Below are 18,967 nucleotides of genomic sequence, written 5' to 3' on the forward strand. Positions count from 1 at the left end.
GTTGGTTAAACAAATGGCGGGGGGGGGGGGGCGGTGAGGGAAGGATGGAAGGGGACACCCCCCCGCCTCTGTCTGTCCCTGCCCGCAGCACGGCGCGAAGCGATCAGGAGTGTAATTATGCCCCTCTAATTAGCAGGATTAGGGACTAGCAGCGGCGCGAGGCTGCGGTTGGGGGGAGAGCGCTAACCCCACACTCCATCCCCCACCTCGACCGGGCTCTTTGTCACTGCCGTCCCCAGCGAGTGTCCACAAGGGACGTCCCCAATGCCAACATGTCCTCAAAGGGATGTCCCCACTGTTGGTGTATGTCCCCAAAGGATGTCCCTGCTGCCATCACATCTCCGAGGGTGTAATGAGCCCGCCTGCCCCCAAAGGGACGTGTCAATGGCAGTCCTGTGGCATCCAAAGGGATGCATCTGCCTCTGGCATGTCCTCAAAGGAATGTTCCTGTGCCACCACATCCGCAAGAGGTTGTCCCTGCTGCCAGCATGTCAACCCACTGTCACCACTGTGACATGCACCCAAACGGACACACAGCTGGTGTGTACCCAGAGGGATATTCCCACTACCAGCATGTCCCCAGAGGGATGTCCCCAGTGCCAGCCCCACATCATATCCCCAAAATGATGTGTCTGTCACCACCATGTCCCAAAACAGAAGTCCTCACTGCTAGCGTGACCGCAAGGGAATGTCTCTGCTGCCACCATGTCCCCAAAAGTATGCACCCACTTCCCTGGAGTGTCCTCAAAGGGGTGGCCCTACTCAAGTGTCCCCACTGCCACTCCTGAGGCAGGTCCCCAAAGGGATGTCTCCCCAGCCACCTCTGCTGTGTGACCCCAGAGGGCTGCACCCACCACCAGCCCTCCCACGTATCCCCAAAGCCGGGTCTCTAGAGGGGTGTCCCCACTGCTGGTGTGTCCCCAGACTGCCATATCAGCTGCCAGCGTCCCCGCGGCTGTAGACCCCCATCCCCAAGCCCCCCGGAGCTGGCCAGACCACAATTAGAGGCCCGGGGAGGGGGGCGGGGGGGGGGCGGACCGGATGCAAATGAGGGTGGCGGTTAATTAGGGCCTGAACACTCATTACGGCCCAGAGCAGCTGATTGCGATGCAGCTCCGAGTCCCGGCAGCGCCATTTGACCGCGCGCTAATGACATGGGGGTGGGGGGCGAGGGTTGAGCGGGGGGACATGGGGCCCCCCAGGCCGACAGCACCTCCGCAGTCATTCCTGGAATGAGCAGGGCCCGCGTTCAGCCCTGCCACGGGCTGGGATTGTACTCCGCCACGGCTCACCCCTGCCATGAGCTGCGGCAGTTCTCGGCCAGGATCGCCCCGTGCTCTGAGTTATGGATGTTCGCAGCTGGGCTCACCTGCGAAATGGGCCGTGGGTGCGCTCAGCCAGGATCAGCCACGCGATGAGTTGTGGCCATTCTCAAATGAGACTCACCTGTGCAAAGACTTGTGACTGCTCTCAGGCAAGGCTTATCCGTGCAGCGAATTGTGTCTGTTCTCAGGCCAGGCTCACCTATGCAAGGATTTTTGGGTGTTCTCAGCCGGGGGTCACCCGGGAAACGAATTGTAACCGTTCTCAGTCAGGGCTCGCCCATGCAATGAGTTGTGGCCGTTCTCAGCCTCTGGGGGTGTGCGGGCGGCGGGACAAGCAGCTTGGGGAGGCAGTGGGGAAACACCTCCCTGGTCCCCAACGCTCCCCCGCCGCCTCGTTCCAGTCAACCTTCCAATTCAATAGGCATAATTAAAAGTCCGCCAAAAAGCCGAGCGGACAAGTCATTAGACCCAGAGCAGTGTGTTCCGCAATTTGCTGACCTGCTTGTAATTAACCTCCCGCCGCCAAAATACGCTGCTGAAAAGAAGTATAAACTTATTAGTGGCGACGGTGGCTAATTAAAGCGAAAGCTGCAATTATTCCGAGATGTGGCCGCAGGCAGGAAACTGATGAAAGGAGAGAAAAGACGCTCGATGCAATATTTGGAAGGACGCGGGGATGCCGAGCGAGGCAGCGCCCTGCTGCCGCGCGCCGGTGCCCATCAGCATCCTGAGCGCCTGCATCCCGATCCAGCTGCCCTGCCCGCTGCACAAAGGGGACCCAGGCGGGCTAATTCGGCGCAGGGGCAACCGGCACGCCCCCCTCTTTGTCTCCCTTTCACAGCCAATATCCCGACCCCAGATGGGTTAATACATAATGCAGACAAGCAAGTAATTGCTTGCCTTTGTGAGGCCGTCAGCGCTGGGTCCCCGGCCCTCTGATCCCCCATTAGCGGCCATGCAAACAAGCCTTCCACCCAATTAAGCCCAGCTTTGATAAAGCCTTTCCCAATGATGTGGCGGTCCCAAACTAGCGATTCGCACATGAGCCACTACCTGTTAAACCCGGCTTCGGCTTCCTTCGGGGACGAGCATCCCTCGCCTCTCGCTATGACCCAGCTGCCGAGCTCTGCCCGGTTTCCCTTGGCCCTGAAGGGAAGCTCGGCTGATAAATGATCTCGACAAACTCTATATTAAAGAGGTGGAAATGGGATGTTAATATACCCCAAGTCGCTCGTCTCGAGAACACATGGGCTCCGGCTTTCCAAAGACGCTGGTAATGAGGCAGGCTGGGATGCCCGCGAGGAGATCTCGACCCACCGGCCTCCTGCGCCTGCCAGGTGCGGAGGACAGACAGACTGACACCCGTCCTCTGAGGCATCCCCACACCGTTCCACAGAGGCTCCATGGGTCATCCCCTAAAGCATCTCAATCTGCTCACTGAAAGCATCCCAGCAGCATCCCCTAAAGCATGCCAGCGCACTTTCCTGGAATATCCCAGCTTTATCCTTTAGCACACCCTGGCACCATCCCCTAAAGCACTTCAGTGCATGCCCCTAAACCTTCTCAGAGTCATCCCCTAAAGCATCCCAGTATCATCCCCTAAAACATTCTGTCACCATCCCCTAAAATATCCTGGCATCAACCCTCAGAGCATCCCAGTGTCATCCCCTAGATCATGCCAGCATGTTCATCTGAAACATCCCAACATTATTCCTTCACACACCCTGGCATCGTCCCCTAAAGCCTCTCACTGTCATCCTCTAAATCATTCCAGTGTGCTTCTCTAAAGTTTCCCAGGATCATTCCCCTAAAGCATCCCAGCACCATCCCCTACATCATTCCAGCATTATTCCTTGCAGCATTCTAGCATACTACAGCACAGTGTCTTACTATCATCCCCTAATACATCCTGGCATCCCTCCGTGCAGCCCAGACTCATCCCCTAAAGCATCCCAGTGACATTTTCTAAAGCATGATAGTTTGCTCTCCTAGAGGATCCAAGCATCACACCCTAAAGTCCCATAAGGTCCTCTAAAATAGAGCAGCATGTCTCCTTAATTCATCCCACCATCATCTCCTAGAGCATTCCAGTCTGTTCTCTGAAAAAATCCCAGTGTCATTCCTTGGGGCAGGTCAGTATCTTCCCCTAAAACATCCCAGAGCGCTCCTCTTAAACAGCATTATCCATGAGTACATCCTGACACCATTCCCTACAGCATCCCAGCATCATCCCCTACAGCATCCCAGCGTCATCCCCTACAGCATCCCAGAGCCATTCCCCACACTATCCCAGTGCCATTCCCTACAACATCACAGTATGCTCCCCAAAATGCTCCAGCTCCATGCCCTAAAACATCCTAGCACTATTTGTTAGAGCATCCGAACATCATCCTTTAAATCATCCCCTGAAGCATCCTGAAGTCATTCCCATATGCTGCCCTAAAACATCTCAGCATCTTTCCTTAAAGCATCACACTGTTATCCCTCAAACAATCCCAGTCTTGTCACTTCCTGAAGTTCCATCATCACCTCCCAAAGGATCCTACTGTCATCCTCTAGAACATTCACTACATTCTCCTAAAACATCCCAGCATCATTCCTCAAAGCATCACATCACTGTCCTCCCAAGCATGCCACCATCATTCCCTACAGTATCCCAGAGTCATTCCTGACAGCATCCCAATGCCATCTCTTTATGCATCCCAGTGTCATCACCTACACCATCCCAGAGTCATCCCCTACAGCATCCTAGCATCATTCCCTGCACCATCCCAGCATCATTCCCTGCACCATCCCAGCATCATTCCCTACACCATCCCAGCGTCATTCCCTACACCATCCCAGCGTCATTCCCTGCAATATCCCAGCGACATTCCCCACACCAGCCCAGCATCATTCCCTGCACCATCCCAGCATCATTCCCTGCACCATCCCAGCGTCATTCCCCACACCAGCCCAGCATCATTCCCTACACCAGCCCAGTGTCATCCCTAAAGGATTCCAGCTCCGTCCCCTTCATCCCCAGTACCCCCAGTCCTCAACATTGCTTTTCCCTACCCCCCCACCAGCAGCCCCCGTGCTCCCCTTTCCCTCCTCCCCACCCCAAGTGCTGCCACAACCTCTATAAATATTCAAAAAGCCGCATTTCCCGGCCAAGCGCCTGGCTTGGGGTGGGGGGCTCCCGGGGGGAATGTTAATAACGGGGCTGCCAGGGATTCCCCCCTGGCAGCGGGGAGGGGGGACCCAGCCGCTCATTTGCCCAGACAAATATCTTGTCGCTCCTCATTATGGCCAAACTTCGTGCCTCAGTTTCTCCCTTCCCCCCTGCCCCAGTCCCTCGATGCCACCCAACGAGGGTTGGGTAAAAACAGGAGGAATAAGAAAGCAGCAAAAACCGATGTGGAATAATGAGGACAACAAAGTACGAAGGAAGCCTCCCCCCATCTAAAAACTTTGAGGAGGGTGATTTGGGCAAAGCCTGGGCAAACAGCCGCTAATCGCCAAATCAAGCAGCAATTAAATGCCGTGGCAGTGAGAATAAATCTGCTAACAAGGAGGCGATGCCCCCGCCCTCGCTGTTTGCCCAGCTGATTAACGGGGATGAATCTGAGGGGGATTATCCATCGGGATGAGGCGGCTCCTTTGTCTCCATTCCCCATCACAAGCTCTCTCAGAGGAGGTATTGGATGCGCGTGTGTCACCCCTGGGAGCCCATCGCTGCAGTCTCAGGGCTCATCGTGGGATTAATACAGAGGTGCTTTAATCCCTGAGGCTCCCAAAACCTCCAGGATTCCCATTAAAAATTCTCCCATTTTCCAAGAACTCCATGAAAAGAGGCCCAAAGGCTTTCCGGGGATTAACACCCTTTCCCATCCTGTAGTTCTGTGTTGGAGATGTCCCATTCCTCAGGTCAGCTTTTCAGAGGGACCCAAAAGGAGAAGGCAACGAAATGTAGGTTTAGATATTCCAGCATTGCCATAAATTCCCATCCCAGAGAAGTACTCAGATAACAGTTGGATAAACCTGTTATTCTGTGGATTTTTTTCCCCCTGATCCTACTGAGAAATCCCTGTGCTGCTGCATTGCCAGCAGGAGAAGCGGAAAAGCTTTGTGCTCCTACTAAATTAATATTTATTTACTTTCTCTGTGCCCGGCTCCTAGGGACAGATGAATAATGCATTGCCCACCGGACACCTGGCAGATTCGGTGGGATATGGAGAGCCCAGAGGATGCTGGTGAGGCTGAGTCCAGATGTGCACCTATCTCCAGCCTCAGCACAGCTCTGGCTGTGAAAATGCAAGTCTAGGCAAGCTCTCCAGATGTGCACTCACCTTGTGCCTCCAGATGCGCACACATGGAAACCACCTGGTTCTCCAGATGTGCTTGGGCATCCCTGTGCCTTCAGCTGTGTGCTCAGCTATGACATCAGAGACTTCTCCAGCTGTTGGACTGAATGCAGCTGCATGCCCCAGACCACCCAACCCTCCCAGATGTGAGCATCCTGGAGATCTTTGCTGCCCCAGTTGTATGTGGAAAAGCCTTCCCCCCCCCCCCCCCCCCCCCCGCTGTGCCCCAAGAGTCCTCCAGATGTGAATGCCCTTGGGGACCCAGATGTGCAAACACATGTGGGCACATTTCACTTGCTGCTGTGCATGCAGATGTGAGGAACCTTCTCCCTCCCAATGTCCCAGATGTGCATACCCACATGCATGTCCCCCCAGTCCTTCCCCATTGCCCCTTCTCCTCCCCACCTCCTCTTTTTCCCTGAGTCCCTTCCAGGTTCCCCAGACTCTCGATTTCCCCTTCCCCCCCACTTTTCCCCTATTCCAAGTGCCACTGTAACAAAGACCCATAACGAGCCCCCCCATAATGAACCTCCCTAACGAATTCCCCCAAACCCTTCCCCACCCCGGGCGCTCACTGAAGGAGGCTCATTGCTTCCCACATCAGCCCCGACATAATAATTAAGTGGCCAATTGCTACTTACGGATTCACTGGCACCGTGTGCTGATTCCTTCGTGTTTCCCACCTCCCCCACCAGCAAATTCAAGGCCACTGGTGGTCCCAGCACCCCCAAAGTGTCCCTATCCCTACCAGCACACCCCGGTGTTGGGGTGTGTTACTCACTCGAGCAGCAGCATTTCCCCGTGGAGTTCAGGATTTACTGAGGGGGGGATCCCGAGTGGGGGGGTGACAGCAGCCCCATGTGGTGTCACGTAATTTGGAGTGAAGCCAGGGAGCTGCTGCGTCTCTTCTTTCTCCTCCCTCCAGCTTTAGGAGCCCCCTTTTCCTCTGCCCCCTCAAAAAGTCATCCCAGTTCCACTCCACCAGGAAGCCCCCATCCCATCCGGGACACCCCCCGCCTTCGCCCCCATCCCGCTTCTTAGGGACGGGGAGGGAACACAGGGACACCCCCATCACCCCGCCCCAGCACCGCCCTGGCCCGTCCCCCACCCGGGGGGCGGTGCCGCAGGCTGAGCCGAGCCAAGCCGAGGCGAGCTGAGCCGGACTGAGTCGGGCTATGCTGAGCCGCGCTGGACTGAGCAGAGTCGAGCCGGGCTGAGCCGGACTGGGCTGAACTGAGCCAGACTGGGCTGAACTGAGCCGAGTGCAGCCGAGCAGAGCCGAACTGAGCTGAGCCGGACCGGGCTGAGCCGGATCGGGCTGAGTCTGGCCAGGCTGAGCTTGACTGGGCTGAACTGAGGCGAGCCCAGCCGAGCAGAGCCGAACTGAGCTGAGCCGGATCGGGCTGAGCCGAGCCAGTCTTTGCCGTGCCGGGTAGTGTCGTGCAGAGCCGACCTGATCCGAGCCGATCTCAGCCAAGCCGAGCAGAGCCGGGGCAGGATGCTGCGGTACCTGCTGAAGACGCTGCTGCAGATGAACCTGTTCGCCGACTCGCTGGGAGCCGAAGGCTCCAACTCCTCCTCGCTCCTGCTCGGCATCAACCGTTCCATCGCCGCGCTCCACCTGCCCGATCTCGTCCCCGGTAACGGTACGTGGTCCCCGGTCTTCCTGTCCCCCTGCCCCGGAGTTCCTGCTCCTGGTCCAGCCGGGATGCTGGAAGTAGCCCGCAAAGCCCAGCCCCGGCTGGGACGCCACCAGCACCGACACTGGATTCCCAGCCTGTCCCCAAACCGGGACCTGCCCCATTTCCCTACTCCAGAACTGACCCAGTGTCCCCACACCAGCTCCCTGTCTCCAGACCAACTCTCGGGAGTGATGTGGTGTCCGTCTCCACGACCCCAAACCGAGACCAGCCCACTCCCCAAGTCAGGACTGTCCCGGTGTTCCCAAACCAGTCTTGTGTTCCCAAATCCTGAACTGCAAGTAGCTCCCTGTTCCCAAACTGTCCCGTGTTCCTACATCAACTGCCAGACCACGAGCTGGGGGAGACACGGCATCCCCAAATTCTCCCCAAATCCCCAGGCCAGTCCTCAGACCCCAAACCAGGGGCAACCCAATGTCCTTAAACAACCTTCATGTCCCCACATCCATCCCCAGTCTCCAAACCAGGACCAGCCCTGTGTCCCAAAACGGTCCTTGTGTCCCCAAACCAACTCCCAGACACAACTAGGAGAGACTCCATGTCTCCAAACCAGTCCTGTGTCCCCAACCAATCCCCAGACTACTAACTGGAACTGGCTCCATGTTCCCAAACTATCTCCACATTCTTAAACTATTCCAGTGTCCTCCAACTAGCTCTGTGTGCCCTAATCCTCCCCATGTCCCCAGACCAGCCCCATGACCCCTAAGTGGGACAGAGTGGGGGTGAAGGAAGGGTGAGGGAAGGGGTGTCTGCCTGAATTTTGGCTCCATTTGGAACTTCTCCTTTCTTTTTTAGTCTGTCCCCCTCTAGCTGGTCCTGGGTGGCTGATGAGGGGGTGGGAGTGTTCCCAAACCTCACGGGACCCCCTGCCCCTGCATAGCCAGCCGGGCACAGGAAGGGGCCTGCCCTGACCCCCTGCTTGTCCCAATTAGTCACCGGGCCCAGCTGCGGCCCCCTCAGTCCCTGCTGTGCCCCCCAGGGGTGCCCAGTACCCTGCAGCATTGCTTCCATCCCCATGGCAGCCACATCCCATCCCCATGGCAACCCCATGGGCACCCCAAATTGCATCCTGCCCCGGGGTGTGGGGGATCAGGGGAAGGGCATGTGCGAATGGGAGACACGTGTGTGGTGTGTGTGTATGTGCAGCCTGCACGCGTGTGCATGTGTGCATTTATGGGCAGAGTGCATGTGTGTGCATGCCTGTGCATGTCTGTACAGTGTGCATGTGTGTGCATGTGTACATTTGCGTGCATGTGTGCCTACATGTGCATGTGTGCATTTATGGGCAGTGTGTGTGTGCATGTGTGTGCAGTGTGCATATGTGCATGTGTGTGCATTTATGTGCAGTGAGCATGTGTGCATGCATGTGCTTTGTGCATGTGTGTGCATGTGTGTGCGCATTTAGGTGCAGTGTGCATGTGTGCGTGTCTGTGCATTGTGCAGGTGTTTGCGTGTCTGTACAGTTTGCATGTGTGTGCATGTGTGCGCGTGCAGCAATGTGGATAAGCGTAGGCTCATGGTCCACCTGAGTGTGTGTGTGTATGGGCAGGAATGTGCATGACTGTGCATGTCCCTGTGTGTGCCCCTGTGCATGTGCGTCTGTGTGTGCATGTGCACCCCTGTGTGAACGTGTGTGTGTGCATGCACACCCTGGATGAATGCACACACATGTGAATGCATCTGTGCTTGTCAGGGCATGCACCCCCCGTCAAGATGCACATGTGTGCATGTGTGTGTGTAAGTGCAAGCACACATGTGTAGCTGCATGTGTGTGCACACTTCTGCATGACTGCCCACACATGTTCATGCATCTATGTGTGCAATGCATGTGTGCACACACCCCCCTGCACTTGTAATGCACATGTGTGTAATGTACATTGTGCAGGTGTGTGCCTGTGCCACTGGGCCAGCAGTGACACTTGGGGACCAAACCACCAAGCCACCCCAGACAGTGTTGGGGACACATGTGGTTCAGCCCAGCCGGCCCCAGCATTTATGACCATTAATTATGCTGGCATTAATGACCAACCATTAATTCCCCTGCCCTAGCAGGGTGTTGGATTTTCTTTTTTTTTGGAACAGTCTCACAACCCAAATATGGGGCTTTTTAAAACTTCAAATTAAGCATTTTCTGCAGCCCAGAATGACCAGTTCTGCTACAGAAAGTCAGCACTTGCAGCTGATGGAAAAAATCCCTATGTAGGGAGAATTTAGCCCCAACCCCATTTCCTCAGGGATGCCCAGGTGAAAACTGGGTGGAAAAGGCTTAGCTGGGAGCAAAGCTGCATTGTCCCACTGGCCTTACTTGACAGCCTCCCAATCAGATTTTGTTGGGCTAAGGGAAATTTAGGTTGGATGTTAGTAAAAAGTTTTTTTACTGAAAGGGCAATAAAGCACAGGAATTGTCTGCCTGAGGAGGTGGTGGAATCACTATCCCTGGATGTGTTTAAAAAAAGATCGGATGTGGCACTCGGTGCCATGGTTTAGTTCAGGTGGTGTTATGGCATGGGTTGGACTCGATGATCTTAAAGGTCTCTTCCAACCTGGTGATCCTGTGATTCTGTGATCCTGTTCCCTCCCTGCGGCGCCCACCCTGGGGTACGCTGGGCTGGGACACACTTCGTCTCTCACCTCCTGCCTTCCAAGCAAAGCAGGGTCTGGAGCCAGGAAAGCACCACACAAGCCAAGTATGCTCAGCCTCTCAGATCCCTGCTCCCTACCCCTCCTGATTTTCCTGCAGGATCCAACACCCAGCTAGAGGACACGGCTCCCCGCATCGTGGAGCACCCCACGGATGTCCTGGTCTCCAAGGGGGAACCGGCCACGCTGAGCTGCAAGGCCGAGGGGCGCCCGCCCCCGGTGGTGGAGTGGTACAAGGACGGGGAGCGGGTGGAGACGGACCGGGAGGATCCCCGCTCCCACCGCACCCTCCTCCCGGGGGGGTCCCTCTTCTTCCTCCGGATCCTGCACGGGAGGCGGGGAAAGCCCGACGAGGGGGTTTATGTCTGCGTGGCCAGGAATTACCTGGGGGAGGCCACCAGCCGGAATGCTTCCCTGGAGGTGGCCGGTGAGTCCTGAGGGGGCGGGGAGGATTTGAGAGGGGGAAATTTGGGGTCCTGGTATCATCCCTGAGTCCAGCCTGCTCATCAGGATATCATCCCTGAACTCAGCCTGGTATCATCCCTGAGCCTGCCTGGGGGACGAGGGGCTTTCACATTCCCAGGCCTCTATTTGCAAGGGAAGAGGTGAAAAGAAATGAAAATAAGGGGGAAATAATTAGAAGTAAATAAAGTAAGCGAAAAGAAATGAAAATGAATCCAAAGGAGTGAGAAATATTGGAAATAAATGAAACTAACTGAAAACAAATGAAAAAAGAAAACAAGCGAAAATAAATTAAGATAAAAGCAAGGGAATAAGAGAAAATGAATGCAAATTACAGAAAATAAATTAAAACATGGAAAAAAGAGAAATTAAATAAAGAAAGTGAAAATAACTGAAAGTAAGTGAAAATAAATGAAAGGAAGTACCAGTTAGTGAAGAGAAATAATGAAAAAAACTTAATTGGAAAGAAAGGAAAATAAGCGAAAATTACTAAAAAGGAGTGAAAATAAATGAAAACATGGTAAAATAAATTAAAAGAGGTGAATATAATTGGAAATACATGAAAATAAATGAGAAAAAAAAAAGAGAAAATATTTGAAAGTGTTTGAAAATCAAGTAAAATCAATGAAGATGAATTAAAATCTGTTAAAGCTAATTCAGACGATACCCCTGGTGCTGCCCCCAGGCCGGGGGGCGCAGGGCTGGGGAGCTGAGGCCGCTGTGTCCCCGCAGTGCTGCGGGACGATTTCCGGCAGCCCCCCGGGGACGTGGTGGTGGCGGCGGGAGAACCGGCCGTGCTGGAGTGCGTCCCGCCCCGCGGCCACCCCGAGCCCAGCGTCTCTTGGAAGAAAAACGGAGTCCGGGTCAGCGACAGGGACGAGCGCCTGACGGTGAGGGGGGTCGGAACTAGGCTCAAGGTGATGCCAGGAAGGTTTGGAATGTTACAGGGATACAGGATGCCATGGGGATGTAGGGTGTGACATAGATGTGGGTGCTGTGAGGATGCGGGATGCAGTGAGGGTCTGGAATGTGATGGGGATGTGGGATGGAGCAGAGAGTTGTGTGATGTGGTGGGTATGGGATGAGATGGGGATGTAGGACGGGATAGGGATATGGGATGCAGCAGAGATTTGGGATGCAATGGAAACATGGGATGTGATGACAGTGTGGGTGCAATGGGAATGTGAGATGCAATGAGGATACAGGATGTGATGGGGATGCAGAATGCAGTCAGGATGAGAGATGCAGTGAGGATTTGGGATGCGGTGGGGATATGAGATGCAATGGGGGGTAGGATACAGCGTGGATGTGGGATGTGATGGGGATGTGGGATGAGCTCTACTTCCTGCAGATCCGTGGTGGGAAGCTGATGGTGGCCAGTACTCACAAGAGCGATGCTGGTGTCTATGTCTGCGTGGCTGCCAACGTGGTGGGGGAGAGGGACAGCGAGCCGGCCGAGCTGGTCGTCTTTGGTGCGTGGGGATTTAATTTTTGGGGTGTCAGGGAGGTGGGTGCTATCCTGGTGGGACTGACAGCCACTCTGCAGAGCGCCCAGCATTTGGCAAGAGGCCCCACAACCAGGTGGTGCTGGTGGAGGGGACGGCGGAGTTTGCCTGCGAGGCAGTGGGGGATCCGCAGCCGGCGGCGCGCTGGCGCAAGGAGGAGGGCGAAATGCCACTGGGAAGGTGAGTAGGGGGCGAGGGGGTGGCTCAGGGACATCAAGGCCAGCCAGGGTTCTGTGCCAAGCTGGGCAGCATCAGTGTGTGCCAGCCTGGTGTGCTTGGAGCACCTGGCATCCTCATGGCATCAAGTAATTGCATCCCATAACCCTGGCGCATCCTCCATCCTCAGCACATCCTGCATTCATATTGCACTCCACATTCCCATTGTGTCCCATCTCCATCACATTCCAGATCCCTCATTACATCTTCTTTGCATCCCACATTCTTATAGCATCCCAAATCCCAACCACATCCTATATCCTCACCACATCCCTGCTGCATCCCACATCCCCATCATATTCCACATCACCAGATTTCACATCCCCATCGCATCTCCCATTTTCCTGCATCCCAGACTTCCGCTGTACCCATCACATCACACATCCCCGTCACATCCTGCGTTCTCACTACATCCCAACCCCATGGCACCTTACATCCTCCTGGTGCCCCGGCGCACCACTGGTGCCACAGCCTTGTGGGGGTTCCCCCCAGGTGGGAGGTGCTGCCAGACAACACCCTGAGGATCAGCCGGCTGCAGGTGGAGGATGAGGGGACCTACACCTGTGTGGCTGATAACAGCGTGGGCAGGTCAGAGGCATCAGGCACCCTGACTGTGCACGGTAAGGGGGGCCCTGGGGAGCACCCTTGGGTGCTGGTGGAGTGCCCAGACAAGCCCTTGTCTCTCCCCACACTGCTGCAGTGCCCCCCCAGCTTGTCACCGGGCCCCATGACCAAGCTGTCACCCCTGGCCAGAGCGTGACTTTCCAGTGCCAGAGCAAGGGCAACCCACCACCAGCTGTCTTTTGGCAGAAGGAGGGGAGCCAGGTCTGTCTCCTTCCCGCATCCTTGACCCCACACCCAACCATAGCCCCATCCTCATCCCAATTCCATCACCATTTCCATTCCATCTCGTCCTGATTATCATTATTTCCTCATTCCAAATCCCACCCCATCCCCATCTCATCTCCTTCCCATCTCAACCTCACACCAATATCAATCCTCATCACCATCCCATCACAGTTCCTACTACATCCCTGTCCCCATCCCATCCCCATCCCCAATCTCATTCCCATTCCCATCCCTAACTATGTCCTCTTCTCATCCCCTGCTTCTCATCCTCTCCCTCCCTCATCCCCCCACTAATCCCACTCCCTCTCAGACCCTGCTGTTCCCGGGCCAGCCCCCAATCCCTTCCGGCCGTGTTTGGGTGAGCCCCAGCGGTGCTTTGACCATCGTCAACGTCCAGCCCAGTGATGCCGGTCACTACCTGTGCCAGGCTATCAGCGTGGCCGGCAGTGTCCTGGCCAGGGCAGGCCTGGAGGTGACGGGGGGTAAGTCCAGTGCCAGTGGAGAACTGGCGCGTTCAGTGTATGAGTGACACCCACCCCACCACCCAGCAATTCCCAATTTTCTCCCTGTAGCACTCCCTGAGCTCCACCCACCGCTGATCAGCCTGCTTCCCACTAACCGGACAGTGCTGCCAGTGGGGGCCACAGTGCGGCTGCCTTGTGGAGCAGGGGCCCATGTCCCCCCCGGCAGTGTGGGGTGGCTGAAGGATGGCAGTGCCCTGGTAGGTGTCCAGCCCCGTGCCAGCCTGCTGGAGAACGGCACCCTGCAGATCACCGGCCTCCGGGTGAGCCGGCCCCGGCAGGGGCACCCGTGGGGGTACTGCAGGGCCGTGGCTGTGAGGGGTGGAGCAAAGGGAGATGGATGCTTATGGTGCTGGGTACAAGCAGTGCTGGGGCTCAGGGTGGTGGGTACAAAGCGTGGTGGGTGCTCAGGGTGGCGGGTGCTGAGGTGATGGGTGCTCAGGGTGATGGGGCAGGAGCTCTTTCCCCTGCAGGTGAGAGACTCTGGGCTCTACGAGTGTGTGGCCACCAACCCAGCAGGTGAGACACGCTGGGACATCTCCTTGGAGGTACAAGGTGGGTCATGGAAATGTCACTGCAGTGGGGACACCGAGGCACTGGGAACAAAGCCACTCCAGACCTCCATGCATCTCCCTGCAGGTAATGAATCCGACCTCTCCCTGCCTTCTCCTGCACCTGGTCTCCTCCCTGGGCCACCCTCCGCCCCTGTGGTCACCAACGTTACCCAAAGCAGTGTCACCCTGAGGTGGAAAGGGAACGAGGACAGTGGTGCCACTGATGTCATCTCTTACATAGTGGAGGCTTTCAGGTATCACACGAGCCTCTTCTCTGGCTGCAGGGATGATGTGGTGGCCTGATACCACCCTGTCATGAGTCACCCCTGTCCCCTGGCAGCCAGGCAGCAGGTGGCCCATGGCAGACAGTGGCAACTGATGTGGAGGGTGAGACCCACACAGTGACCGGCCTTGTCCCTGACACTGTCTACCTGTTCTTGGTGCGGGCGGTCAATGCCTACGGGCTCAGTGACCCCAGCGGCGTCTCGGAGCCTGTGCACACCCAAGGTGAGATCCAGGACTGACAGCAGTGGAGGTGTCCACAAACCCCCCACCCTTGGGTCCATCTCCACTTGGTGACACCAACGGAGGTGCCCATGGACCCACAGTCTTTGGGTCCATCCTTGCCCAGTGATGCCAGTGGAGTTTCCCATGGACCTGCCATGGGTATGAGCTGTCACCACGGCTCCTTCACTTGGTGACACCAGTGGAGATATGCATGGACTCCCCACCCTCTCATGTTTCCAGCAGACACCAACCCCATGCAGCAAGGGCTGGATCCTGAGAAGGTGCAGCAGGAGCTGGCACAAATGGCTGTGCACCTGAAGGAACCTGTGGTGCTGCCACTGGGCACCGTCCACCTCTCCTGGACCGTGAGTGCTGAGCCTCCCTACTGGAACAGGGCTCCCAGTGTCGATCATCCCCCCATCCCACCCTTCCCTCGGGTCCTCAGGTGGAGCACCAGGCACCCTTCCTTCAGGGCTACCGGGTGCTGTACCGGCAGCGCGGTGGGCGCTGGGAGGAGGCACGGACGGTGTGGGCACCAGGGGAGCGGGGGGCCCTGCTCACCGAGCTGCTCCGAGGCCAGGACTACGAGGTCAAGGTCCGACCCTATTTTTATCACCTCAATGGTCCTGACAGCGCTGTGCGAGCTCTGCACACCCCTGAAGCAGGTGAGTGTAGGGATGGAGGGGATAGCGTGGGTCCCCAGGGACAACCTGGAGGTGATAGCCCATGTGTCCTCCACTGGCAGCCCCCAGCGCCCCGCCACGAGCTGTCAGTGTGGCTGGGAATGGTACCAGTGTTCACATCTCATGGCAGCCACCACCTCTGGCAGAGCAGAATGGTGTCATCCGTGATTACCGGGTAAGCGTGGTCAGCAGCAGGGATGTGGCAGGTTCACTCTGTCCACTCATGACACCATGCCATGGTGTCCCTTACGGGTGTTCCCCATCTTTTCTTCTTGATCCCCACCAGATTTGGTGCTTGGGCAATGAGAGCCGCTTCCACATCAACCAGAGCGTGGAGGGGACGGTGCTGGCGACAGTGCTGCGGGGACTAGTCCCTGGGGTCCCTTACCGTGCTGAAGTTGCTGCTGCCACCAGTGCTGGTGTGGGCGCCCGCAGTGCCCCTGTCCCCATCCACATCGGTGAGTCTCTCATTGTCACAACTTGCACCCACGGGTGGGGCAGGATGGTGTCACCGACTGCAGTGCTGGGGATGGCTCCTTGGCACCCTGCCGGTGTGTCCCTCTTTCCTGTGTCACTTGCAGCCCCCCTGGCGGAGCGAGATGCAGGGCCAGCAGGCGGGAGCAGCTTGGCTGAGCATTTAGCAGAGGTGGCCAGGCAGCCAGCCTTCATTGCCGGCGTTGGTGGTGCTTGCTGGGTCATTCTTGCTGCCTTTGCTGCTTGGCTCTACAGCCGCCGCCGGAGGAAGAAGGAGCTCAGCCACTTCACCGGTACAGGGGGGGTGCTACCCCTGGGACCCCTCACCCCTCACCCCTCACCCATCAGCCACCCACTGTCCCTCTCTTTACAGCATCCTTTGCCTACACACCCACCGGTAAGCCTGTAAGTGCTGCGGGGTCCCAGTACGGCCTCTCGCTGCCCTCACCCCCATCTCTTTCCACAGTCGCCTTCCCAGCCCCAGTGCGCAGCAACCCCAGGTAACGTCCCTGGCATCCCCTGCCCTCCCCAGGAGCCCCAGGGCTGACCACCAGCATTCCTTCTGCCCATCCCCTTGCAGGGCAGCTGCTGGCGGTGGTTACCCGTGGCTGATGGATGCGTGGCGTGGTGGCAGCACAGCCAGTGCTGCCGCTTGCTTGGGGACCACTGAGAGATACTACAACGGTGAGGGGTCAGCATGGGGCTGGGTGGCCCTGACTGATCATGATCAGCCCTGATGATGCTGGTCACCCTCTGCAGACGCTGGCATCACCCGTTACATCGCCCAGACGGAGCAGTTTGGAGCAGGGGCTGGCGAGGGGCCGGTTTACAGCACCATCGAGGTTGACAGTGAGGAGCACTGCACATTCCCCCGTCCCTTCTCACAATATGGGACCTCCTACCCTGGGGTGGGTTCCCAGCCAATGGATGCTGCAGCCTCCCAGGTGCCCCGTGGCCGGGCTGAGCACGGTAGGGTGGTTGGATGGGTGGAGGCACACATGGGTGCTCGTGGTGCGGTGCCCTCCCCACAGCCCCCCCAGCATCCCTCCTTGGCACAGGGGCCAAAGCAAAGCTGGGGCAACCAGTGAAACCGCCTGTGGTGAGCTGGACAGAGCTGCTGCCCCCGCCGCCCTCAGCCAGTGAGCTCAGCCAGTGTACCCAGGAGGAGGAGAAGGAGGAGGAAGAGGAGGATGAAGAGGAAGAGGCAGCCGGAGGGTGAGTGTGGAGGCTTGGGGACTGGGCACGCTGCCCCCAGCGCCTACCCTGTGGTCTCCACCCTGCAGGTTGGGGATGGAGGCGTGGTACCCTGGTGAGGACATCCCCTGTGCCACTGCTGCATCCTCACCCACCACCTCCTCCGGCTGCCGTTCCACCGCCACGCTGACACCATCACCTCGCACCACGGAGGACATCCCTCGCCTCCGCGACTTCGATAGCTCCCTCCTGCCCCGGTAGGAGATGGGCCTTGCTTGGTATGGCCGTGCCATTGGGGTCTGGATGTCCCTTTGGGGTCCAGATGTCCCATCGAGGTCCAGATGTCCCACCATGGCCTGGGTGTTCCATCACGATCCAGCCATGCTGTCACTGCCCAGCCCTGCCATGCCATCATGGTCCAGCTATGCCATTAGGGTCCAGGTGTCTCATTGGTGTCCAGATGTTCTGTCTGGGGATGCCCCACCATGGTCCAGGCATCTCTTTGTGATCCATCCATGGTGTCACCATCCACCCCTGCTCTCCAGCTGTGCTCTGGTCATGCTGTCATGACGCTGCCATGACATTGTGGGCTGACTGGGGAAATGCAATACAGCTGCACCATCATGAGACAGGTGGGCCATCATCACCCAGCTGTGCTGTTGTGATCCAGCTCTGCCGTGATCCACCTGTGCCATCACGATGCTGGCATGTCACTGCACTCCAGCTGTGCAGCTGCAATCAAGCTCCGTGGTTGCAATCCAGCTGTGCTATGACCCAGCTGGGCAGCTGCAGTCAAACTGCATGGTTGCAATTCAGTTGTGTTATGATCTAGCTGTGTCATGATACGACTGTGCAGCTGCAATCTGCCAGTGTGCTTGCAATCCAGATGTGCGGTGATCCAGCTGTGCCATTGCAGGCCAGCCATGCTATCACAACCATGCCAGGCTGTGGTCCTCCACCCTAACTGTGCCACTGCACTGATCCAGTCCCCCTTTGCCACCCCTGTGGCAGCTGTGTGGCTGTGATCCAGCTGTGGCACTTCTATCCGGCTGTGATGCTTCACTCGACCTACACCAGTGCCATCCAGCTGTGACAATACCACAAGGCTTCTTCTGGCTGTGGAGGGCTTGTGCCAGCACTGTGGTGGCCACTGAGTCACATCCCTCTCCCCCCACCCTGGCTTCACTCCACCCCCCTCTTTGCCAGGAGACACCCCCATGGCGTCAGCACCCCCCCACAGGCACCCAGTCCCTCGGTGACTCCGGATGCCAGCGAGGGCCACCCACCCCGAGCCCGCTGCCCCCCTGGCACAGGTGAGCCCCGAGGGGCCAGTTTGGGTGGGTGGTGCCCCACCGGCTCTTGGGGGGGCTGACGCAGCCATCCCCACCTCCCCAGGGAAAACCCGCGGGGTGATCTCCAAAAGTCGCCCGAAGCCCAAATGCAGCCGCTACCGCCGGGAGAAGCAGATGGGAGGTGAGTGGGAGGAAAAAAACAGGGAGTTCAAGGAGGCCCGGGGGAGCTCAGCCCTCTCCTCCCTCTCTGCCGCAGACCTGCCGCCGCCGCCGCTGCCGCCGCCGGGCGAGACCCCCGGCCCCTCCCCGGAGCTGGAGCCGAGCGGGGCTGAGCGCAGGGTCACCCAGCGCCCGCCCCGCGGCGGTAAGCCAGAGCCACCCACTGCGCGACGAAAGGGCCGGGGGTGTCACTGCCAGCCCCAACCTTGTCCCCTCCCCTGCAGATGAGGTCACACCGTACAGCAAACCCTCCTGCCTGCCCCGCGGGCAGGTGTCCGGCAGCTGCTCCACCACCGGCAGCGTCTCGTCCCGCGGCTCCACCAGCTCCCGCGGCCACGGCTCGGGGCGCAGCCGGACGCCGGGGGACCGCGGCGAAGGGACCGGCCACTGCCGCCGCCCGGGGGCCCCGCTTCCCTGCCCGCCGCAGGAGAAGCGATAAAAGGGAGGGCGGGTCGGTGACAGAGTTGGGGACATGGGGAT

General features: G+C 57.8%; 1 protein-coding gene across 1 annotated transcript; it reads left to right on the forward strand.

The window, feature by feature from the left end:
* The first annotated feature begins 7,169 nt into the window (after window positions 1-7,169).
* ROBO3 (roundabout guidance receptor 3) lies at window positions 7,170-18,926 on the forward strand. Its single transcript, XM_066203298.1, has 25 exons — window positions 7,170-7,317; window positions 10,112-10,438; window positions 11,206-11,363; window positions 11,825-11,945; window positions 12,020-12,158; window positions 12,687-12,814; window positions 12,895-13,019; window positions 13,354-13,525; window positions 13,616-13,827; window positions 14,038-14,119; window positions 14,204-14,372; window positions 14,459-14,625; window positions 14,866-14,990; window positions 15,071-15,290; window positions 15,371-15,483; window positions 15,595-16,075; window positions 16,156-16,282; window positions 16,363-16,466; window positions 16,542-16,751; window positions 16,841-16,997; window positions 17,066-17,233; window positions 18,183-18,289; window positions 18,372-18,449; window positions 18,525-18,632; window positions 18,712-18,926. The coding sequence occupies exons 1-25, from the start codon at window positions 7,170-7,172 to the stop codon at window positions 18,924-18,926; spliced, it is 4,161 nt and encodes a 1,386-aa protein (XP_066059395.1).
* The last annotated feature ends 41 nt before the right edge of the window (window positions 18,927-18,967 follow it).

The sequence above is a fragment of the Chamaea fasciata genome, unplaced genomic scaffold (assembly GCF_029207755.1).
Source record: "Chamaea fasciata isolate MVZ Bird 193981 ecotype frontalis unplaced genomic scaffold, bChaFas1.0.hap1 SCAF_24, whole genome shotgun sequence".
NCBI classification, from domain to species: Eukaryota; Metazoa; Chordata; class Aves; order Passeriformes; family Sylviidae; genus Chamaea; species Chamaea fasciata.

Bases quoted from the DNA above. Each gene is read 5' to 3' on its own strand.
- ROBO3 (XM_066203298.1), top strand. From the start codon at position 7,170: ATGCTGCGGTACCTGCTGAAGACGCTGCTGCAGATGAACCTGTTCGCC. The intron at 16,752-16,840 runs GTAGGGTGGTTG...TCCTTGGCACAG, and splicing joins CCGTGGCCGGGCTGAGCACG to GGGCCAAAGCAAAGCTGGGG. The intron at 17,234-18,182 runs GTAGGAGATGGG...CCTCTTTGCCAG, and splicing joins GATAGCTCCCTCCTGCCCCG to GAGACACCCCCATGGCGTCA.